This window comes from Tachypleus tridentatus, chromosome 9 (genome assembly GCF_004210375.1).
Source record: "Tachypleus tridentatus isolate NWPU-2018 chromosome 9, ASM421037v1, whole genome shotgun sequence".
In the NCBI taxonomy this organism is placed as follows: Eukaryota; Metazoa; Arthropoda; class Merostomata; order Xiphosura; family Limulidae; genus Tachypleus; species Tachypleus tridentatus.
This window is the reverse complement of record NC_134833.1, coordinates 98,981,016-99,007,029: the sequence shown is the minus strand read 5'-3', so window position 1 is coordinate 99,007,029 and position 26,014 is coordinate 98,981,016. Positions and strand designations below refer to the sequence as shown.

Below are 26,014 nucleotides of genomic sequence, written 5' to 3'. Positions count from 1 at the left end.
AGAAATATTGATTGTGGTCATTGAAACTGTTGGAGAATTATGATTCAAAAATAAAAGATGATATTCTTGAAAAGGTAAATAATTTGCAATTAAGTCAAAGACTCCCTATTCTGATAAATGAGAGTCTTCCAAATTTAAAGATAGCAATTTCAAAATTATTTTCTATGTTTGGATCCACATTAGTGTGTGAATCAATATTTTCTACGGTAGGTTTTTTCAAGTCTAAATACAGATCTCAGCTTATTGATGTAAATTCAGAGGCAGAGTTAAGATGCTCATTGATCATAGATATTAAGCCAAATTTCTCGAAACTTGTTGATGAAAACCCCCATCAATTTTCACATTGAAGGTTAGTTGAAATGTAATTATTTTGATTAAACTAACATCTTTCTTTTTCTTTTTTTTTGAATAGTGTGACCAATGTTGTTTTCATTAGCCACAGTTGTGGCCACTGTGAAAAATAAGTTGTGCTTTAGATGCTCCTACCTCTCCACCTATGAATTGACTTTGCTTGGTGATTGGATTGGACTAATACTACAACTGGAGTTACTCTTTCACCTCTTTGACTGGATTGTCATCTTCTTACAGATACTTCATTTATGGGTTAGGGTGCAAATCTCAACACACAAAAGGTTTTGAGTTGTTGGACATTGGCTGAATTGTGTTTCTATGTCAACGTCTTGGAGTTTCTGGTAATTCATCATGCTCAGCTTCAATTTTTGTTGGATGTTCAGGGAGATTCCATGATGGTCCATTCTGACAATTCCATTGTAGTCTTTTATATCACCAGGTACCTGGTCCCAAATGAGGAATCTCCTCTACTTTGAAGTCATCACATCAGTGTATTAGTATGTTCTCTTCCCTGAAGCTGATAGTGAGCTAATTATCTTGGTCCATTAGGTCAGCAGGTGTTTTATAAGTTGTGTGCTCATTGGGATATTCTGGATGGGGTTGTTTTTACTCACATTTCAAAACACAAATTTCCTATTTTTAGTCTCTTGTTTCTTATTCTCTTGTAGGAGCTGTAGATGCTGTTAGTCAAAATGAGAAAAGATATTACCTGTATGCATATTCTTCTAGTCATCTTCTTTCCAGGGTACTTTCATTGATTTAGACCACTTCATGTTGCATACTCTAAGTGGCTCCATTTTGGCCTTTTAATATGTGGTTTTCACTTATGAGCAGGCTTTCAGTGTTACCTTCCCTTCCTTTACAAGGCACGTGTCATCAATCCATTCCTGCCCTCTAGCTTAATATATGGCCTTTATCTGGTTCCTCACCAGCCTATCCAGACATTTTCAAGCTTGTTGCCTCTTTGATTGTCTGTTCTGTACATCCTTCCCGCTTGGCAATTTATTAGTGAAAATGATATACTTTTTGCTGCTGGTCACTCAGCAAGGGATATTATTTTTCACAACTTTTTCTACCACAATTGACTATGATTTTACATTTGGCTCTTTGAAAGAGGATTGTCAGTTTTCTCAATTACCAGCTATCAAACTGTGTTATCTTGTGTATTTAGATCTAGTGAGTTTGTCTTTCTCTTCTAAACTTCCATGTTGTCTTGAATATTTTGTTTGTTTTCCTTTTCCTGCCCTCCCTTCCTTGTGTTCCTCTCTTAGATTAGAATCTTAGTGTTGTCCTTTACACTTTAATTCGCCTTCTATATGAGCTTTGTCTTCATGTTCTGTGTATCGCTCGTACTTAAAAATCTCCATTTCTCATATTACTGGCATGTGCTGAAACAATTATGTTGCAGGATTAGGTTATGCATGCTGTAGAGATGGGGTGTTATGTAGGACAGCTAGTAGTTCTCTTTAGTGTTTTTTATGCTCTATAAATATGTTTGTTCTAGACCATACACTCCTGGACACCTGTGATTGAAGCAGACAGGTATTGCTGTCTATCTCTGATGCCCTATGACAGTGAGACTCTCTGACTTCTCTTCCTGTTGTGAACCTGATATGCAATCTCAGATGCTGCTGGGTTTTGGCTGATTGACTCCATCAACTGGGTATCTCTGCTTTTCAGAACAGGGCATTTAGGTCATCCATTGCACACTCTCTGGTGATGTGGTCCTTTGTACTTTCAAACATGTTTTCTCCTTTCTTCTAGTGGATTATGGGAGTTCTTGCCACTCACCAGTTCCTAGCTACTTGGGTGATGGATCATAGAGGTCTGCCCTCCTGAGTGATACATCATACTAATCAGTTGAGAGTACGGTGGTAGCATTCTGCAGGTATCTAGAGTGTATAGCACATCCTGTCATGGGTTTGATGAACAATTCTAGATGCCAGGTTTTTGTTGTATTAATATATATATACCTGCCAGATTACTTGAAAGGAAGTAACATATTGTATCCAAATTTAACATTTTCCTAATATAAAAATGGGTTCCTGATGAACGTCTCCATCCTCCATATTTTAATGATGGATTCAGCACTTCTTCATGTTTTTCGTAATGAAACGATTCCATTGCACCACACATCATTAATTTTGTTTTTCTTCTTTGTCTTAATTCAACCAATCAGTGCACATGTTCAGACTTATATTCGACCAAAGACAGTTGTTTTAAGCAATACTATCAAGTGGTTGTTAATATCATGTAAATATTCGCATGTACTCTTTGCTGTAATAGTAAATAAATGTACATTTCACAATACAAGCTGTGAGGAAGTTAGGCACACCTGGCTCTGGAGTCTTTTGGTTGGCTCCTAGATCTGAAAATATTTCTCAAGGTGCATTGTAAGATAAACCTTTCGTCTAGAGCTAGGGATTCATTCTAGTAGCCCTACTAAAAATCTTTTCACATAAGTTATTCTCCTTCTTTTGGTTAAAAAACTAAAACTATGCATTATTCTAAATGAGACCTTACTAGTGATGTTCTTAAAGAAATTGTAATCAATTTGACTAGATAACATTAATAACAACATTTACCTTCTCCCATCCAGCTACCCCCTCCTCAGTGTGGAGGATTCTTGTACATGGTGAGGGGACCTTCCAGAGATGGTCCTGTTCTTTTGGTTTACCTTCTCTGGAATTTAAACATCCACCAATGCGTGGCGACTTGTGAAGGGGAGAAAAGAATTCTGGTGGTTGATGGGTCCAACCCTAACATACCGCTTTGGCCTTGAATTCCTATAGATGGGCAGCCTTGGGATGCCCCCTCAGGGTCATTCGTCTGGTCCACTTGAGCTCTGGTCAAACAGGTACCAGTGTTAAATGTTCTCAATGGGTGTTTGTGTATAGTGCTTACAAAACCCTGGCTTTGCTGCAGTGTCTTTGTTTGATACTGTAGTGCATCCCCTTATAGTACTTCATAGTAGGTGGGGTCAGTGGGCACCAAAACATTCTATTTTTATTAGGGATCTCCCTAATCAAATTTTAAAAAAAATAGTGAGAAACAGACTGTTAGTAAATGATCATGTCCTGAAGATTCTGAACAGCAATCTTCAACACCTGTACCTTGTTTTGCTAATATTATACTCTTTATCACACAAATCACTGGGGCATATCTCTCTTTTTTTATTCAGAAGGGACTAGAGCAGGGGTTCCCAACCTTTTGGCACTCGCGACCCCTTACCTAACAGTTTGAAACCCATGTGATCCCCTACTTAGGGCTTACTATCAGCAGCTTAATTTTTATTTTATTTTCTGTGAAGGAGAGGGAAAGAAACATCTAAAAAAAATATTTAAAAATTCTGTAATTATTTATTAGCAAATTAAATCACATTGGCCCAACCTGAATTCACAAAAAGAACATATATTTCTTAAAATAATATTAACATAGGTTTGAACAGCTATCCAACCCAGCTAGTGAGATGCCTGATGTTGCATTTCAGCAGCAAGCTTTGAAATTCGTGGCCGAGTGTTTGTTAGAGCCAGTCTCATGTCATCTCCAACATCCAATCTGTTCCTATTCTTTGTTTTTATATTGACAAGAGTGGAAAATCCTGCCTCACACAAGTAGGTACAAGCAAATGGAACAAGGACACGTAAAGCTATCATGCTGACTTTGGAGTATGACTGATACATAGCGCACCAGAACTGAGTCACGGATTTCACCTTGAAGAGATCACGAGCTGAAGAGTCATTCCTTAGATCCAGAAATTCATCTTGGATATCATCTGGGATGCTGGATACATCAAGTTCAGTACAAAATGGGTTCCTTACCAGGGCCTCCTGTTCCTGTGATAGCTCAGGAAGTAACGCCGACTTCCTATTCTAGAGACTGAAGATGTTCGGTAATCTCATCCTTGAGGAACTGATCCAGTTGGATCTGAGACTCATCCGTCACTCCACAAAGTTTTTCAAACATAGCGATGTTTCCAAGATTGGATTTCCCGACACCAGTTCTGCAGTTTGGAAACAAAGGCATGAAGACTATCTTGAAAAAGGAGAACGTGTTTCCCTTCCTTGAAGCTTCAAATTGAGCTTGTTCAGCTGGTCAAAAATGTTGACTAGGTACGCAACCCTTTTATTCCATGCTTCATCTTCGAAGTGAGCTACAAGATCTTTCCTTTCTTGAGTCTCCAGGAATAGCTTTATTTCATCTTTCATTTCAAAGACACGATTAATAACGTTTCCTTTCGACAACCAATGTACTGCTGTGTAGAAGAGAAGGACTTCGTGGTCAGCATTCATGTCTTTGCATAGTTCTTTGAATAGGCGAGTGTTGAGTGCTTGAGTCTCCACATAATTTACAATTTTGATTACAGATTCAAGCACTTCCTGCAGAGAGGCAGGGAGAGTCTTACTGGCGAGAGCATATCGGTGAATCATGCAGTGGATGCCCTTTGCTTGAGGTGGTAGCTTCTTCACTCACGACTGGAATCCTGATTTCGATCCCAGCATAGCCGGTACCTCATCCGTACAAACCCCACACACGTTTTCCCATTGAAGATCTTCGTCTTGAAAAAAAGTTGAAACTTTTTCCATGACATCATCAGCTTTTGTTGTGGTTTCAAGTGCACTGCACCTGAATTAATGTATCTCACGAAGACAAGCAACTGAGAACATGAACTTACATCTCTTGACTTCTCGAGCTGAAAGGAGAACAAAGGGGAACCCTTGATTTCAGTCAAAACCTGTTCCTTCACATCCATAGACATTTTAGAAATGTGCCTCTGTTTAGTATTATTTGACAGGGATACTTGCTGCATCTTCTTTGCACTGGCTTCTCCAAGAATAAGATTTACTGCTTTCATCATGCAGGGTTTAAGAAGTGTTTCTCCAATCGTTTGAGGCTTTTTTTGTTTAGCAATTTCGAATGCAATCTCATATGAAGCTTCCACTACGGCTGCTGAAACGACCCACTTCTATCGATTCTTTGGCTTTTAAGACACCGTTCATGCCGTTTGAAGAAATCCAAACCCTTCTTTGCATCTTCTGGATGTTTCGTCTCGAGATGACACTTGAATTTTGATGGTTTCATTGACTCTGCACTCAGGACAGCATGGCACAAAACCACTGTGGTTTCTCGATGCCGTCGTTGGCAAGCACAGTGATGAAGCCAATGTTGAGGTAGCATTCTGAGTATCTGCGCCGTTTAGCCATGGACACAACTCACCTCTACTGCTTACTTATCTCCTTGTTAAAATAAAATAAAAATGTTGAATAATGAACGCTTTGGCAACTGTAGATCTTACACTGACTACTTGTGGGGGGTGCAGGTAGAGTAATGATGGGGTAAGTATTGGGAGGGAAGGGAGCGTGGCCAGTTGCGCGATTCATCATCCACCAATCAGCAACAGACATGTGACTCGTGTCGACAGCAAGCACACACACACACTTAATCACAGCTAAACAGACACACAAGCATACGTACATGCGCGTGCACTCACGTACTCACTACTCACTAGTACACACATACACATTCACACAGGCACATTCACTCACAGGCACGCATACATACACCCATAATATCACCTAATGACATTGAACTAACGTAGCACACGTTTTGCTTTGCACCGAAACAAAAAAAAATGTAAGAGCATGAAAATGTAATTGATGAAATAAAATTAATGTTATCCCAAGCTACTTCTAACAAGGCTTCGCGACTCCCCTGCCAAGGCTTTGCGACCCCCCTGCCAAGGCTGGGAACCCCTGGACTAGAGGGACGTACTGGCTCTCCAAAGTCAGTTAAAAAGCTTTATTCTTGTGATGTATTGGTAGAAATATCCATTCCTAAGTACAGTGAATGTTTTTTTGCATTTGAAGGCCATTGGGAATATACCCATTGAGGTATACTTTGAATTCATCAAAAGGAGTTAATGTCAAGAGTGATTTGAAGAACATCTCCAAGTCAGAGATTCTTGCAGGTTTCTCCACCCAATGAGTTTCTGCAGTGAGGCGTATCTTTACTTGCAGAAATGTCCTAATTTTGATGTTTATTTCCCCACCTCCTCTAGCCCACATTAAGACAAGTTATCTTAATTGCAAGGTATGGCCATATATTCTGAACTCTCTCAGATGTTTCTAATGTCAGTGGTTCAGTCACTCGAAGACATCATGTTGTGGTTTCTTGACGTGTGTTTTTTGCGGTGGCAAGGATCACGATACCTGTGAGCACGAAATAGATCCTCATTCCATTAAATGTTGTGGCTCTAACCTGTCTTACTTTCATTTGTGCCCAAGGTACATGACAGAAAAAAAAAGGTACAGTGTTTGAAAACGATTCAAAACATTTCATACCCTGAGGCTCAAAAGTTACTGTCTGCCACTCCATCTCAGATTTATGCTGCTGCACTTCATTCCACTGCTACAGTGGGAGTGCAGATGAATCTCTCTATGCCTCCAAAAGAATTGTTCTCAAACCAAATGAAAAGTCTTTTGACCTCCATAATTAAGAAAGTTGATGAATCAACCTCAATATCCATCTCTGTCCCTACCATTTATTCCAGCATACTCCCATATCTACTTCATTTGGTTTTGGGTACAAGAATTTCTTTGGGTCCATCTTTTTCTCTGGCCCTGAGATGCAGAATGATCATTTGCTCATGCCCTCAGTCACTGGAATATTCTTCCAATGATAGAGACCTGCTCAATCAACCCAGGACAGGATCTTTGGAGGTCGATAGACCTCTGTCGAATAAAGAAAATAATGAAAAAAGATGTGAAAAACAGAAGATCTTTCCATCCAATTTTGCCACTTTGATACATTGGAATAGTCGAGGTTTACGTTCTAATTTGGATGGCATCAAAGCACTGATTGATTCATACCATCCTGTATGTCTTTCCTTATAGGAAACATTTCTGAATCCTGCTGATACAGTCACCTTTCGGTAGTTTTCTTTGCACAGAAATGATAGGTTGTGTGGTGGATGAGTGCATGGAGGGGTGACATTGCTGGTTGATCAGTATGTGTCCACCCTGTTTTTGCCACTCGACACACCCTTGGAGGCTATAGCCGTTCGTGTTTCATTGCGTTGTACCATCACTGTTTGTCCTCTCTACCTGTCTCCTGGAGAGACCTATGATCTACATACCTTGATGCTCTCATTGAACAGTTGCCATCTCCTTTTTTAATCCTGGAGGACTTTTATGGACATTATCCCCTCTGGGGAGATGCTGATATTGAAGGGTATGATTTCAGATCACAACCTTTCTCTCTTCATCACTGGTTCTTATACTTATTTTCATGTGCCTAGTCAGTCCTTTACTTTTATTGATCTATCTGCTTCTCTTCACTATTCTCCCACTTTTCATGGAGGGTTGATTGTAACCCACAGCGCAGTGATAATTTTCCTGTCAATTTGAGAGGAACTGGCTATGGTTGATACCATCAGACCTGCATGCCCTTGTAGAAGTTGGATCACGCCAACTGGTCATCTTTCACTGCTCTCACTGAACATGATCTTGCCATTGTCTGCAAGCTGTCATTAGATGACTGCATGGCAGCAGTGACTGACTGTATTATCCAGGTGGCTGGTCAATTTATTCCTGAAACCTTGACACATTTTCCAGGGAATTCATCTCCATGGTGGAATCCTGCCTGCCACATGGTGTGGAAGGCTCAAAAACGGGCCAGAGATACCTTTTGTAGGTATCCCACAGTTTTGAAGTGCATCACTTTTCAACAGAATTGTGCACATGCATGGCAGGTCAGGTGTCCAAGCAAGAAGGAATCCAGGATTAAATACATATGTAGCACATCTTCTATCACTAGTTCCAAAGTCATATGGGACAAGATTCAGAAGGTTAGTGGGCAGTATAATTCTGTCCTCCTTTCAATCTTGCTCTCTGATGGCCAGGAAGTAGGTGATGCCTGGAGCATTGCCAATACTCTCGGTGAAAGCTTTTCCCAGGTATCTAGCACTTCTTCATCCTCCACCTTTCTAGCCATTAAGACTCAGGTAGAGGGGTCACCTCTTTCCTCTCAGGGTGATCGTGTCTCTAATTGCTCCTTTACACTCGTGGAACTCAACCTGGCCCTCCATTGATCTGGCAGTACCTCAGTCTGACATGATGATATACACTACGAGATGCTGTGCCATCTCTCTTCTACTTCTCTAGCAAGAGAATGTTTTTTCTGATGCGTGGCATCAGGCTATTGTCCTTCCTTGTCCTAAGGTTGGGAAGGATCCCAAGATTCCTTCAAACAACTGTTCAATTGCTTTGATTAGCTGTTTATGTAAGACCTTAAAGAGGATGGTTAATGCTCATCTTGTTTGGTTTCTCAAATCAAACAACCTCCTCTTGCCCATCCAGTGGGCAAATCAGTATTCACCCCAATCCTGAGCTCCGTGTCAGTGAAGTTGGGCTTCCTGTGGTTCCTGAGGCAAAATTCTTGGGGCTTATCTTTGACTGTAAGTTGACCTTTATACCATGCATCAAGTAACTATGAATAAAATGTACAAGAGCACTGAACATTTTCTGTGTCCTCTCTTCCACCACTTTGGGAGCAGTTCGATGTTCTGTGCTTAAGATATATTGTGCTCTTATTTGACTGAAACTGTATTATGGGTCTCAAATCTATGGCTCTGCCAGGACCTTGGTCTTTAAGATGCTGGACTCCGTTCATTATCAGGGGCTTCGGCTCTGCACTTCCCCAATCCAGAGTTTGTACATAGAGTCTCATGAATCTTCTCTACACCTCTCCTATTTGCAACTTTCTTTACTGTATGCTTCAAAATTTCAATCCTCACCACAGCATCCCACCTGGGATGTGTTTTTCTTCCTTAGTGGGCCATGATTTTTCAGAACAGACGATCTATCATTGCTTCTTTTGGCCTTCGTATTCAGGTTCAGTTGGATGAATTGGGTCTGTCCTTGGATAACATTGCCATATCCACTGGTCAGCCCATCCAACCATGGCTTATTGCCATCCCCAAATGTCACCTTTCTTTAAATCATATGAAAAAAGCAGATACTCCCAATTGGAAGTACCTTCTATTATTTGCTGAACACCTTGCAAACCATCCTTCCATTCCTATTTATACAGATGGTTTGAAATCAGGTGACTCTGTGGGTTCTGCCATGGTTTGTTGTAGTTTAGTGCTTACACACATAATCCCCTCTACAGTTTCTTTGTTCACTGCCAAATTGTATGCCATTTCTCTTGCCATGGATCACGTAGAAGCTAAACAGTACTCAAACTGCACTATTTATACTGACTCTCTTTGTTCTCTACTGGCCCTGGAATCACATTAGTTCTCATCCTGTTCTTGCTAATATTCAAAACCATTTATCTTTAACATCTACTTCTATCCATTTCTTCTGGATACCAGGTCATGTTGGTATTCGTGGAAATTAGCTCGCCAACACTGCAGCTAAGTCTGTCTACCTTGGTGCTCTCACTGTTGCACCTGTTCCATATGTGGACTATGGTTCTGTATTCAAGGCTCGACTCTGTGCGAGTTGGCATTCGACTTGGAGTGAGCAATGTGAAAACAAGCTTTTCCAGATAAAGCCCTCTATTGGACTTTGGCCATCTTGTTTCTGTTAGGAGTGGAAAGAAGTTTTCCTAACTAGACTACACATTGGTCACAATTTTTTAACTCATCATTTTCTTTTATCTGGGACTGATGCACCAGTGTGTGGTGTGTATGACACCCAGGTCACAATAGTCCACATTTTACTGTCATGCTGTTATTATGACTCTTAACGATGGAATCATTTTAAACATTTTGTCCCAAGGTTTATCCCTAATGCTGTACAGTATCATTTGTGATGGTGACTGTGTCCACCTTACAAAAGTTTTCAGTTCTTTAAGAGCCATTGGCCTTTTAACTGCTATTTAAGTTTTTAATTAAAAATTATATTTTGTTCTGTTTTAACATGATTCCTTTTTACAAATTTTTATAATTTTACTTTACTTTCAATTTTTTTTACTAGTTGTTTGGTGCAGATAGCCTAGTTGCTTTGTGCCATAAAATGCCAACCAACCATCCAACTGTCCTATAATTAATTTGAATAGTCTTTTACAACTGATGTGTTTCTCTTAGCTAATTTTGTGTGCATAATCTTATGAAAGTTTTTTCAAAATCATAATTATACTAATGGTTACTACTTCCATGTTCCAGATAATAAGAAAACTGATAAGTAAGGCAATATTTTCCTTTAGTGAATCTGTTTTGTATTTCTATTATTATGATATATTTTGTTAAGTGCCTTTGTAAAACTGTTTTTATCAGAGCCTAGAAGAATGTAAAAGTACTATGTTAATACATATCAGAATTTTAGTATGGAAGCTTTTATCACTACATTTATCTTAAATAGGCTAATAAATAATATTCTGAGTAAAATTAAAAATAGTACATCATACCAGTTTTGTCTTTATTTCAGAAAATTTTAACTTTTGTTGAACCATTTGCCTGTTCAACTTTCATACTACATGATGTTGAGCTATACTTTACCATTTAAAGGTTTGATTTATATAAATATTGGTAGTTATAACTATTTTTCTTAACTCTGATGATATAATATTTATCACATTTTAATAAAGTATCTGAAAGCTATTATTTGAATAAAAATTTGTATTAAACAGTAGTTCGGGAAGTGTATATGAAACCATGATTATTTTGTTTTTCATAAGTTTTAGGAAAATAAATTATTTTCCAGGTAGGAAAAGTAAAAAATGTACAAAGTTAGTTGTAATTGTTAGTCTGTTCATAAATGATGAGATAATAGTACGCTTGTTTACATTATTATAAGATATTTAAATAGTTTCACAATCAAACTTTTGTTTTTTAAAATACTGCAACATTAAAAGTTATTTCTTTGTAAGCTTAATATTACATCGTCACATCTTATATTCAAAATGTTAGGCTTAACTAACTGATCGTTTTGATGTAGTAGGTTATAAGCATTGATAATTATTTATGAAACTGGTATCATTTCTATTAAATACTAGACTGAAATAATTATAAAACCTGTTCAGATAGTTTAAATTATGTATAAATGTAAGGGGGTTAACTTGTTGCAGTATTTTCAATAGCTCTACCAGTTATTGTATTTAGCCTTATAAGTTACATATAGTCTTGACAGAAAAGGTGAAGTAATTAGTTTTGGATAATTTATAGTTTTGGATTTTATAATTAAGCTAAGAAACAAATTAAGCTATTAAAATTAATATTATTATATATTGTATTACTTAATGTAAGATAAATAGAGAGGCTGGTAAAGAGACTGTTTGGTTAGTATGTGTTTGAGATAATAGTAGGAGGAGGTTAAAATCAAAAGAGCTGTTTGAAAAACACAGGAAATTTATAGGTTAATTAAGGTTGGCATTAATTTTATATTGGGCTAATCAACCTGTGGAATAGTTTGCCTTCAGGTATTGTACAAACTGTAACATCAGATTAACTTGAAAAAGGATGTTGTGTAATTATTTGAGATCACTATGGATATAAAGAAATAAACTAATTAAACTACTAATTTTAGTTCATTGGTTTCCCTTGTTCATGGTGTTTATAAAGTTAAAATTGGTTTATTAATGTTATTTCTGAAATGCTGTTTGTTTTATCTTTTTATTTTCTTTATCCATAGCCTGTGGAAGATAAAACTTTGTCAAAGATATGCACAGTATGTGGAAACAAAAAATGTAAAAGACATCAGAATGACCTGAGTATCTATGTGGTGAAGCCATGGACTGATTTGCTAATTCCACAAGAAATAGATGAAGCCATAGAGCAGGTGAGAGTAGGAAGGTGGGATGTTTTGTTAGTGAAATAATCCTACAAGACTAGTAGTGGGTGTTATTTTAGGCTTTAAAATATTATAAATTATAATAGCAGTACTAAACCTGTAAACTAAATTTGCTTTTTTGTTTAAAAAGTAGAATGTATTCTTCAAAGTCTCATGTCAATAACATTCATAGTTTCTTGGTAGCATGTTTTATTATCCTGATATGGCTGGCTTTACACTCAGCAACATTCAAGTACATGCAAGTGTAAATCAGATAGTAGTATAAAATAGTATGTATATAAGTGTCAAATATATCATTTTTTGTTTAACAGTGTTAAAAAATTGTTCTCTGTGGAGAAACACAGCAGTCTTTTTAGTAAACAAAAAGTGAAATTAATCATAATATAATAGTATAGGACATTGAAACCATCAGTTTTATTAATTAATCATTATTGTAATTGTAATTAGGATTTGGGGTAAATCAGAAGTAGTGAGGTTTGATTTGTTTATTCCTTTTGCTGCATTGCACTTAGTACAAAAAGAGAGGTTTGACACAAGAAAAAAATTGATTTTTTTTGCGATATAACAGAAATTGATAATTTGCACTTGTATTATATTAAAAACTTTAATATGCTGGCTCTTTAAATGTCCAGTTGTTTGATTTCTGGTTAATTTGTATAAAGTGCATGCATACTATGTAAAAATCACAATTGTTATCGAATTACCTTGACATCAGAAGTCTTGTTATTTGATGTCAGTCACCAAAATCTCTTTGTAAAATAAGTTTAAATAATACAGTATATATTTTTTAAAAAATTAATGGAAAATTAAATTACTGGTTACATAAATTTCCCTGTTAGTGTAAAAATTCCTCTGCTCACATGAATAGTTATTCTCATTCAAAGGTGCCTCTGCATGAAAAATAAAAAAATATTGCATGCCACAAGCCTTCTCTATCCCCTTCATTGGAATTGAATGATTCTAGTGTATCTCTCATGTAAATTGTCATGTGTCAATTCTACACCAATAAGAATATGACATACTCTCATTACGCACGTGACTCCCTCTATATCACTATTCAGTTGGCAGTACTCATGATCGGAGGTTTTTTTCTTTTGATGCTCTTAATGTGAATCAAGATTTTAACAGTTTAGTTTCCAAAGTGAGATTTCTTCATTATTGTTATTTTGTTCTTTACATTGAAAAAATTTTCTATTATTATTATTTTTTTTTATTTTTTTTTTTTATGGAGTTCCAAAATTAATTCTGAGGTTTATGTTCCCACTTCTGATGTTATACTTCTAGCACTATTTTCAAAGGCTGCAGGTAGGGGAGACCTATCATTGAATTTCCTTGCATCTGTCCAAGGAAGTACAAGATTTTGTGTATCTACAAGCTCATGTCTGTTCATCATCTTTCTCCAGGATTTTGTCCTTGTACCAAACTAGAGACTGGCAACCTGTAATAGGTTTGTTCTGTTTTATTCTAATTTTCAGTCTTCTTCATTTTACCTTGGTATCATTTTTTTATGGGTTTATTGATGATAGAGGTGTGTCATGAATGATTATTTGCATAATTTGATATTTTCCACTCTTGACCCTCATTTTGGCACTTTTTTTTTTTTTGGAGTGTTCAAAGCATTCATTCATCAGTTATATGCTCTCAGGTTGTTTTTTTCTTTTCCTTTGGTCAACTGGCTCCTGTTCACTTTCTGAACAGGAATATGCCTATCACCCTTACCAGCTGCTCCTGGAGACAGCTATAATGAGCTGTTATTGAGATTGGAGAAGTTCTTACTGTAACCTATCCAACATCTTGTCCATTTGGGTGTTTTTCTACACTCATCTCAATCAGATCCATCCATCTTCTCTTCAACTAAGTTCTGTGGGTTTTCAGTCGGATAACAGCTTACAACATTCTGTTGCTTTTTGGGATATGACCTTCTATGGCAGCCTTTATCCCCTTAAGTAAGGCTCATATTTCAGCTTTATCATGAGCTTTTCACAAACAGTGGAATTTCACAGGGATTCTTTGTTGGCTTTTATTACACTTTTTTATACCCATATATATTTCTGGTGCTGATTAGATATTACTTACATGTTGGTAAATGTCCCACTACCTCCTCCTCATCTGTTTTTTTACAATTCATAGATGCATCCCTCTGGGGATGGGTTGAGCAACAGGAAGATTCCTGGTTTTTGGCCTGCAGCCAAGATGTCTTATCACAGTAACCCTTTCACAATGGGCTCGGTATAATATACACAAGTTCATACACACCTTTGCACTTGCTAAATATTTGCACTATAACTTTTGATACAGTAAATGTACCTTCACAAAATTTGGTAGACTTTTAGCAAAGATTACATGTTTTTTCAAACAGCAAATCAGATTTTTAAATGAAATATTTTTACAAATGTTTGTGAAAGTATTGAACCTGTTTACTAGTGCAAGATTTAAGTGATTTTGTATTATTATTAAAATCTATTCTCTGTCCCAAATATCTGATATTATTTGTGTAATCTGTAAAACCTCCTAAATGCATTTCAGACATTTGTTTTCAGTAAGACTTTCTGTTTGCTTTTCTTTTTACCCTATGTGGGGTCTGTCAACTGACCGACCTCATAACCATCGTAAAAAAAATATATATATAAATTTTTTTTAGTCATAGAATGACTATATATTGTAAAACAAAAATACAAATGTTGAGTGTAAGTAGCATAAGTCTCTTCCATTATATATTTATTAGTTTTTAATATATTGAACTTCTAGTCATGCCTATCTAACAATACATAACTTGCACTGACATGGTGCACGTACACTTGTTACTATATCCAATAATATAAAACTGACTTGATCTTGGCAGTGTTTTAGTGGAGTAGTATTTTGTATTATACAGTAACATTCATTATACATTATATATGAATATAGATTATTGCTATTTAGAAACAAGTAATAAAACTTAAATTTCTTAAAATATAGAGCAATATATAAAGATGTAAAGCAAACAATTATCTATTCTGGCTATGACCTTTGTATTTGGATGCTGCTTGATGTAGGTTGCTAAGCCTTTTAATATTTTGCAAATGGAGAATATGAAACAAAACATTTTAGGTTTTACATACACACACAGTTGAATAAAGAACAATTTATAAATAACTATACTCATACCATAGAATGCCATTATAATTTACTAAGCTTAGTAACTAAGATGTATTTAGGTATTAAAAAAGTATGAATCGAATCTTTGAGTAGACAACCTGACTCTTTCTAATCTTGGTTTGAAAGAATGTGGTAGTCTTCTCACAGATTAAAATAGCTGAGAAAGCCACTAAGGACATTCTGATCTGTTAATTTGTTATTCACACATCATATATTGTAATAAAGAGTATACAAGGGACTGTTTTTAAATAGAAAGAGGTTAATGGGGCCACTGTGCTTGATTCAGTAGATAAGCCACAGCAAGGCAAAAAAAATGTTCTTATTTTATATTTTAGATTGACAATTTTGATTATTTGAGTTCTTAATTTGTTTCTTATCTCAATTACTAGGGCAGCATCCATTTTCCATTCCTCTGTATTAATGTGTTGGATATTCTTTTGGGGCCCGTGTACTCAGTATTTTTATCCTTGCATGTCATGTTCTAGATTCCTTTGCTCTTGTTGTGGATCAGATTCCTGTCCAGGCAACATTTATCCAATAGAGTGGACTCTCAATCCTTTTTTTTCTAGTGACTTTGATTTCAGTGGGATGCTCTTCACATTGAGGCTTCCAAAACATACTTAACTTGTCATACAGTGTAGCTTTTTGTTGATCTTCAGGTTTTCCACTCTTTGCACATCTAAATATTGAGAATGCTTACTCCAGTCTTTTATACGAGGGCTGTTAAAAAATATGCGGACTGTTTGAATTGCACGGCTCCAGTTGGTTCCAGGGGAATCCGCTTGGTGTTGCTAGGTTCGCACAGATCAGCTGATTACGACGCCATTTCCCAATTGCAGATATCTGTATTTGTGTATTAGCTATGCGGTTTTAAGTGAAGTGCGATTTTTTCGTTTGGCGGATTTCAGAATGAATGACCTGAAGGAGCAACGACTTGCTGTGAATTTTGTGTTAAACTTGGAAAACCTGCGACTGAAACTTTTGCTATGCTTAACACGGCTTACGGTGATGTTGCTATGAAGCGTACGGCATGTTTCAAGTGGCATGAACGTTTCAAGGATGGTCGACAGTCCATTGACGATGATGAAGCGTCCTGGACGTTCTTCCACGTCAACTGACAACCCACACGTCGACAAAATCAACATTCTGGTGCAGGCAAATCGACGTCTGACTGTCAGGGAGCTTGCTGAAGAGTGTGGGATATCAGTTGGATCTTGTTACAAGATTTTGACCAAACAATTGAAGATGCACCGCGTTGCTGCGAAATTCAGCCCTCAGAACTCGTGAGGTTTTGGCCAAACACTCGATCACTGTTCTTTCCCACCCCCCCTACTCACCTGACCTTGAGATTTTTTCTTGTTCCCTAAACTCAAAAGACCCTTGAAAGGAAGAAGATTTGAGACGATTCCCGAGATTAAGGCAAATGCGACGAAGGAGCTGGAAGACATTACAAAAGAAGCGTACCAGGACTGTTTCAACAAGTGGAAACACCGTTGGGATAAGTGTGTGCGTTGGGGAGGAGAGTACTTTGAAGGGGTCCCAGACCTGTAACTTCTAAATAAAGTACATTTTGTTTTATGACGTCAGTCCGCATATTTTTTAACAGACCTCGACTCCACTTGAATGCTTTAGGCCATTGGTTACCAAACTGTGCATCATGGCAAACTCACAGGGGCGCTGTGGGATATTTCAAATTTTTGAAGGAAACACAGCGACATAGACTACTAGCTCAAGGTAGTTCATGGTTTTAACATTGTATCGTGCTACATTTCTTTCAATGATGTTCTAGAATGTTTGTGATGTTTTTGTTTACTTGTACTTTCGGTTACACCAGTAACTTCTCAAACTTTTTTGTTTTTGAGATTTTGTATATAAATACCTGTCGACTCTCTGGGTCCATCAGTAATTGAAATAACTAAAGGGTGTTGTTATCAAGTGTCTGTAATTTCTAGCAAAGTTCAGTGAATTATTTTGTTCATTTTTAGTTCTTGTGCATAAAAATGGGAAGATTTTTGAGCATTAATAAGAAGTGTGGGAGTAAAGAAAAGGATAGTGTACTACAGACCAGTGGGAAAGTTGTGAAGAAACGGAAATATGACAATAGTTATCTAGATTTTGGTTTCACTTCGGCAGATATTAATCGTGAAGAGTGTTTGCAGTGTGTATTATGTCTAAAAGTTTTGGCTCCAGGGTGCATCCTTCCAAGGAAACTAAAATGCTACTGAGAGACCAGTCATCCTAACATGACTAGTAAATCATGTGATTATTTCACCAGAAAGTTAAAATAAATTGAAAGAACAAAAAGGTACATTTTTGAAACAACCATCAATATCAAGCAACGCTTTGCTTGCATCCTATATGGAGTTGCAAAATGTAAGAAGCCTCATGCCATTGCAGAAGAACTGATTTTATCGGCTGCAATGGATACGGTGGACATTATGGCTGGTGAACCTGTGGAAAGACTGCTTTCAAAGGTGCCTTTATCCAACAGTACTATCAGTCATAGAATTCAACACATTGCCAAAGACCTCAACGATCAGTTAATTGAAAAAATGAAAAGGAAGGAATTTGGGTTATAGCTAGATGAGGCAACGGGTAATAACAAGGATGCTCATTTGATTTGCTACATACAGTTCTTGGATAGTGACAAAATTGTGGAAGACCTTCTCTTTTGTAAAAGTATCACTGTAAGTACAAAGGTTCAAGACTTGCCTGAGATCCTTGACACTTTTATATGTGATAATAAATAAGTGCATTGGTGCCTGTACTGATGGTGGTCGCTCTATGTCCAGCTATTATGGAAGATTGCAGGCACTCATATGAAGCAAAGGTCTTGATGTAATGTGGACTCGCTGTATAATCCACAGGGAAACCCTTGCATCAAAGCACCTGAGTTCTCCACTGAATCCAGTCCTGAAAAGTGTGTTGAAAGTAGTGAACTTTATAAAAACTTGGCCACAGAAGGCAAGGTTTTTAAAAAACTCCAGGGGGGTTCTGAGATGGCTTTTGCAAATGACCCATGAACAACTAGCAAGAATTTAGACTTGCTTTTTCTGACTCATTCTTTTGCTAGGCCATTCTCAACAGAGTATCATCAGGGTACTATGAAAAGCTCCTTTTTTCCATTCCATGTTATTTGCTGGAGTTCCAGAGATGTCAGTATCCCAAATTGATATTGCCTTTTTTATGTTTGTCTTTATCATCCTTGCCTTCTCGTCTTTCTAGCTCTAATTTGGGAATATTGGACCACAATGTTTTCCAATTCCCTCCTTTAGATTTCAGGTTTGTTGGTTCCCATAATAGGGCCCTTCCATATTCTTGAGGAGCTCTTTCACCAGGGATCCACAGGCACTTCAGGGTTGGTCATTGAGTTTACATCCTCTCCACCTTACCTTTGCTCAGCCTGCTGCCTTTTCATCTCCTACAGACAAAAGACAGATGGAGCTTCATTACTATGCACTAGAGAAGGTTGATCCTATTCTTCCAGGATTTTGCTTCCATTTATTCGTAGTACCCAGTAAAACAAGATTGGTATTCAATCATCAATCTGTCTTGGCTCAACCAATTTTCAGAGCTTCCTCACTTCCACACAGAATCTTTTCTCACCCTATGATGGCACTTTTGCTATGGCTCTGGATGACCAAGTTCAAGTTACTGTTGCTCTTTTACATATTTGTTTGTTTTTGAATTTCGCACAAAGCTACCCAAGTGCTATCTGCACTAGTTATTCCTAATTTAGCAATGTAAGATTAGAGGGAAGGTAGCTAGTCATCACCACCCACTGTCAACTCTTGGGCCACTTTTTTACAAATGAATAGTGGGATTGACCGTCACATTATAATGCTCCTACGGCTGAAAGGGCAAACATGTTTGGTGTGACAGGGATTTGAACCTGCGATCCTCGGATAACGAGTTGAAATTCGTGATTATGTTTTAGATTTGTTCCAAAGCTATGGCCATTCTCTTTTGATCAATGTTGTTTTAGTCTACTGGTTATGGAAGGTGGTTCACTGTCTTTCAAATGTGATGTGGTCCCATTCTAGGTCCTTGGTTGAACATGAGTTCCACATTGCTCCATAATTCCAAGGGCAAAGGGAACACTCCTTTCCCTCTTGATTGGAAAATGAGAATAAATGTACATAATTGCAGACCATATGAGTTCTTTTTGGCATACATGATGCAGTCATTCTGAGCCTGAAGTGTTGCCATTTGGACCTTTTCTGATGGAGATGCAAGTTTGTCCACGTAGGTGTTGCTTACTTTCTCATCATGTTTCTGGTGTTGTGAAATACATCACTCTATGGCTGCGGTTGAGATCTAATATCAGTATACTTATATCACACTGAGGTTCAGTCACCCTAATTACTAACTTGTGATGTCAGTACCATGACCCTTCTATTCCAACCTTTAGTTGTTGATCCTTAGCTGTCTGGTTGGGTCTGGTCTATACTGATGATTATTCATATTCTATTCCACTTTTGATATAGGAACTAGGTTCCAAGTGAAGAACATACCTGTTCTGGATATAGTGTAGTTCCCCCATACTTGCACAAGCTTTTCTTTTGGTCCACTACTGTTTCACTCAGACACTTCACCTTCTCAATGTGGAATTCAGAAGATGGTATGTTTTGGAAGTTAACATTTTCCTAAACTGAAAATGTATTTCTAGTAATACTTACCTCTCCTGATAATTTCCTGCCCTTCCTCCCCACAAAAAGCCAGGTTATGTTTCAAAGAAGTGATTACATTATTGGGATGAGGTGATTATACATAATGCTCAAATAAAGGGTACATTGAAAGTGGTCACAAAATTTGCAAATTACTAAATGCCTGAGGCATTTGAGTAGAGTATAAAAGACTGGAGCAAGCATTTTCAATAGATGGGCAAAGAGTGGAAACCCTAAAGATTGAGTAATAGCTATAGGTATGAGTGGATGTAAGTATCATTAGAAATACACTTTCAGCTGAGGAAAATACTTTTTATACATTCCATAACAACAAATTGCCCTCGTTTTGGTCTCCAGTTCCTTGTCCTACTCTGACTGTTATTGTTTTCAATCAGGATTGGACCTACATATTTGTCTATCCTCCCGTCTTCCTCCTTCTCTGGGTGATTTTATTCATCCTTGACAGTCTGTGTTTGGTCCTTCAGAAATCTTTCCTGGCCATTTCCACTCTAGTTTTCGTGGTTTCTGCATCTCCAACTTTCTCCTTCATGAACGTTTCCTTTGTTTCTATCTCTTTTTGCTATCTTCAGTCATTGGTATTTTTGTCCTCCTTTTTCATGCCTGGTTTTTCTCTGATCATTGGCGATGGGATTTGGACCTCTCTCGATGGTTAGCCTCTTTTGTGGCTTATTTCATTTGCCTTTCCTGCATGGAAATTTCTCAATGCAAATGGAATTTTTCTATTGTTTCTGTGTCCAGGTCCTTGGTCAATCCACTCTTCTTTGTTATGTGAATTTACTCTTTGGCTTTTGGATTGGGGAATATTCTGTCTCCTTAATCTCAGATTTTCTGGCAGTCCTGTCCCACATCTTTTGATTTTCCCTCTCCTGCTGGTATATACCTTTTTTCTACTATACCTCTGGATGTGTTTCTTTCAGATTTGCCATCCATTGTGGTGGACTGCCCTTCCAGATAGGGATATTAATGTTATCCTGCACTCCCCCCATTTTGTGTTTGGACCACTCTCCCAGTGCTCCTTGTTTCTCCTTCCTTTGTGTTTTCTTTCCTTTTCGTTGTTACCTGTGTATATAAGTGATCTGTTTATTTACTATCAATGTTTCCCATACTCTTTATTCTTCTGCATAAATTCTCCTTCCTCTGGATAATTTTTCTTCCCTAACACTTCAGTGACTCATGAGGATATCTTTTCAATTTACCTCTTTCTCTTCTTTCCATTATCCAGCTTTATTCCCATCATGATCCAGATAGATTTCTATGCTCTTCTCTCTTATATTAGCAGCTCAGTTTCCTTGTTTGAGGTTCTTTCCCATCTCTTTGTTGTTTGACAGCCATTCTCTGTTCTTGTTTTTTTTTCCTTCCTTTTTTGTTCGTTGGGTTCAATTCTTCATTAATTTGGCTTCTTCCTTTTTCATGTCTTCTTCCCATACTTTGTTCTGAGTGTCTTTTCACCCAAGCCGATGCTTTACTTTTTCATTTGCATTTAATCTTCAACATTTTTTAAAGGTACTTCTTCAGTTGGGCATGTGGACCACCCATGATATGTTCATCTTTCACTATTTGCATTGGATCATAGTTTTATTCCTGTTTGGTTTATCATCTTTCACCCATATCCATTCTAAAATATCAATTTTGTGAGACTTTGATTGGGTAAACTTTTTTTTTTAATTTTCTTTTTTCAGGGGCCCTTTTTTCCTTTTATTAATGTTTATTGTTTGGGATTCTGCTCTGTGGCACAAGGTGCATGATTAGATATTGTTTAATTGTTCAAATCCAAACTGTTAAGCCATGCCATCTTACATATTATAATTTCATGGCCACACATTGCATGCTGCAGAGATGAGGGTGTTACACATTGGTTAATTCTCACAATAGATGTACTTCATAAATTTGCTCATCTAGGACTATATCCACCCATGAACTACATGGATAAAGCTAAAGGTGATAGCAGCTCATTCCTGCCATGCCTTGTATTCAGTAAATTGATATAGTCTGCTTTTAAGAACAATGGGATTTTGTGGTTACTCATTGCAGTTTAACAGGTGTTGCCATTCCTTTGGACTCTTCACTTCATTTTACCTCCCTTTTGTTTGAGTGGAATTTGAGGGTTCTTACCACTTTCCAATTCCAAGCTGCTGAGGTGATGGACCATGTAGACATCCTCTTGAATGGGTTAATAAATAAAGAGTAAATACAAAAATACCATTTAGTGAGTTGTTGGGCAGTGATGTTCTGCCTTTTCATTTTACCCACTTTTATAATTTCCATGATTGAAGTTCATAAGTATTGCATAGTTCATGGTTAATTATGTTTCATGCTGTTGCATAGGACACAGAAACTATCTTGGCTGCTGAGTTTTTGGTTTTTGGATTTTCACTTGTTACTACATGCTGTACTTTGCTCGCCACACTCTTCTTAAAGCTATGCATTTTTGTTGACTTCTCGCTTCCTGCATAATGCAAAACAATATATAAATGTATATCTAGTATATTCCATTCTATTGTAACTTTATATTTGTTGTACTTTTTATATGAATTGCTTATTTTCATATTCAAAATTCATAGTTTTATGTAGTCAGTCCTTTATAATTTCAAATTGATTTTTTCATGCTTCTATAACTGCTCTGTTAATAAATTACAAACCTTATTATTGTTTGGAGTGTAAAATTTTGAGAATGTTATGCTTATCAAAAATTTTTCAATATCATTCTCTTTTAATAGATTTTGACATTGACCTTGAAGGAATATGTATATTCATGGTACAAGTAAGTATTTTTTTCAGTACCTAGAGCATATGAAAAATTATATGCTTTCTCTAGTGTTCTCTAATGGGTATACTCTGTGGCTTTGTACAACCATTGAACACAGGCTAGGCTAAAATTAAAAACCTAAGTACAAAATTTAAATCCATATTATTGATAAATGTAAAGGTATATGTATTTCATTTAAAGAAAGAGAAATTAATTTGTGATACATTTAGATTTCAAAGAAAAAAAAAGAAATTCAAGTTATAATAACTGTATAAAAACATTGACCAAAGTTTGAAATCTACCTATGAATTATGTGAACAATACCTTCTGTCCGCATGAGTGTGTGTTTAATTTTTGTTTTGTAAATTTGCACTTAAGAAATATACATATTCAAAGTATCAGTCAAAGAGAAATATTTTAGCCAGGCATTTGGATTTAGTTAGCAAATGTGAGTTAGTTTGTTTTTTTTTATTTATAAGTCCTATACTTTTTTCAGTGAGTTTGAATTAATGGTACATATGACAGACAGCCCCTCTCCATTTAGAAGAACAAATAATACCATAAAAACACATGTAGAAGATATGGTAATTGTCTTTTGTTAACTACATAAAATGTTTTTTGTGTGTTAAATATTCATTAAACACAAGTTATTTGTTTAATTCCTCATTTAGTGAAACTATTTTGGCCTAAAATGTTCTGTATGTTTGAAACATAACAGTTTTGGTTGATATTTACTGAAAAATTAACCAACTCTCAAAATTTGATAGTGATTATCAAGTTTAATACTTTGACTATGGCTGCTTTAAATGTATGCAGAATTTTTCAACTGCTAGAGGCAGACCATACTTTATATTGCAAATCAGCAGTAAGTTAATTGTTAACTATACATAATAAAGTAGCCAGGGTTGCCAGATTTCTTTTAAAAATGTTATTCTATATAAGTGATAGTCAAGAATAACTAAAGCTACCATTTAAATAGTCTTAAAAGTTTTAGTGGCTAAAGAAAAATTCTATAAATATAATCAGTTTTGCTGTTTCAGTACATTATTCTGTAAGTTTAACTCCATCACTGTAATGTTTGGATGTGACCACTACAACACATTTCCTTTTTTCTGAAATCCAAAAAAAAAAAAAAAATTGAACTTTGGCACACTATTTTGTTGAATTTAAGAATGTGTTGACAAGAATATACATTATGTGAACTATTATTTTTCCAGAACACCACCGCCAAATGTCTTTCATCTGTTAATAATTGCAATACACTGATGTAATTAACCTTTACTTTGTTACTTGTATGTAATATTGTTTTTTTCTTGTAATGCTTAAGTTTTATGTCTTTTCTCACACATACTGCTAATGGAAATACTACATTACTTGTTCTTCTGCTTCCAATATGGTACTCTTCCCTCCACTCACAAAAATAATTTTACTCGTTTTGTGCTGCTTTCTATTTGCAAACCTTTTTGAATGCATTCCACAAGCCTTCATCATCCCATCATTGGAATCCAAAGTTCTAACACATTCCTCATGCAAATCATCATGTATCACCTCTCCACCAATAGAAAAGCACTGATTCTATCACACGATTCACGTGACTCCCTCTTTGTGCTACTATCAGGTCTTGTTTGGCAGTGCTTGAGTGCAAATGTCTGTCTTTAGACCACTGATTACTTTATGAGTGGTTTAAATCTATTTACTTTAGTTGAACATATTTATTTTCACTTTTCTTTGAGAGCATTTGATTTGCATGTGTTTACCATGCATTTTTTGCATGTTTATTATCTAATCTGAATTTCAAAGTCTCTTTTATCACTTCATGTATATATCACTCATCTGTCACTGCATGTTTGACCACAGGTATGGATGACCTTTTGGGGAATTTCTTGACCACTGTTTTCTTTTCAGAGTTTTCCATGCCTTTCCACACCTGACATAGTTAATCTGACTTTCCTTATTGTTTCCACTTCTCTCCCTTATGTTTGGGTTTGCACTGTGCTATTGCCATCCTGTTGAGTGGTGGCATTGGTATGTTCAGTCCTCACAGGTTTCATTTCAGTGCACCTTTGTGACTTTTAGGGCAGGCTCTCAAATTCTTGACTGCTAGTTGTGGGTTCAGTTTTACCTGTTTGGGGTAAGGGGTCACAATTTTTTTGTTCATTCTACCTATGCCCCATTTTCCTGCCTTTGTCTTCCTTTGACATTCTTTGTAATACCTTAATGCTCTTGCTGTCTGCGTATCTCCACACAAACCCTATGAATTTGCTAGAGACATCCTCTCCCTTTTCCCTTCCACTGTAGGCTGAGTGTTGTCTTTTGCTCTGGCCCTACACATGTGGTTCATGTCTCTTTAGGACTTTTTAGTTGTGACAATGTTCTTGTGCACCCATCTCTTGACTCTGCACATATGGGATCTTCTTAGGGCCCTGTTTTCACTATGTGCAAGTCTGACATGTTTACTTTATCCTTGAAGTCATGGTTGGCTTTTGTCCAGCAGTGATTCATCTTTCCCATTAGTCCAGCCATGTATGGCTGTGTGGCATCTGCCAACCTGATCCTTCACAGCCTTGCCTATCCCAGCTTCCAGCTGGACCACAGTTTACATTGTTCTATGGTGAGACACAGTGCTCATGCATCAGTTTTGGTGAATTCAGGGATTGGAGGTAGCTCATATGATGAATTTCATTCATCAGAATAGCTCTTTCCTCTCTATTAAGGGGTTTTTTAATTACCTTTTCCCCTCTTCTCATTTCATTCTTCTTCTTTGAGATCCCTGGCCATGCTATGTCTATCTAGCACATACTTGCCCTTTTCACCCAACAGGTTATTGTAACTGTTCCATTTGGGCTATATGGGTTTTACTCTTGCCAGTTTGCCCACTGTGATGTGGTATATCTTTTAGTATACCCTTTGGCTTTTGTGTCATTTATTTGTGTTGAGTGGTTCACACCTTTGCTCAGGCTATTTATATTCTGAGGCTGCATTTTCAATGGGAGTTGGTCAGCCCTACTCATTTGATCCTTCTTGAAGCTGTGTGTGTGGATGGTTGTTTACATTGGGGTAATCCTTCCTTTATCCTTCTCAATACTTTGTCCATCTGGATGTTTTTTTCAACAACTATCCCAGTAAGCCTAAATCTGCTTCTCTTCAGCTCCATTCCATGGAACTAGCCATTCAGACAGCCATTTTTGTTCCTTTCTGGCATGGTTTTATTGGTCATGACTGACACTTATCATACCCCTAGGCAGTGCTCATATGCATTTCTTTTAATGGGCTCTTCATGACAGTAGAACCACACA

The 26,014-nt window shown here is 36.9% G+C and overlaps 1 protein-coding gene across 5 annotated transcripts in view; it reads left to right on the top strand.

Annotated features, from left to right (window-relative positions):
• The window catches only part of LOC143225854 (sorting nexin-14-like), a 106,095-nt gene that overhangs the window by 5,358 nt on the left and 74,723 nt on the right, over window positions 1-26,014 (top strand). For all 5 annotated transcript variants that reach the window (XR_013014108.1, XM_076455989.1, XM_076455987.1 and 2 more), the window contains exons 4-5: window positions 11,988-12,134; window positions 22,690-22,733. Coding sequence is in view for 4 of the 5 variants with exons in the window: in XM_076455989.1 (XP_076312104.1) it covers window positions 11,988-12,134; window positions 22,690-22,733 (191 nt within the window). In the remaining variant the exon portion in view is untranslated. The remainder of the gene's footprint in view (window positions 1-11,987; window positions 12,135-22,689; window positions 22,734-26,014) is intronic.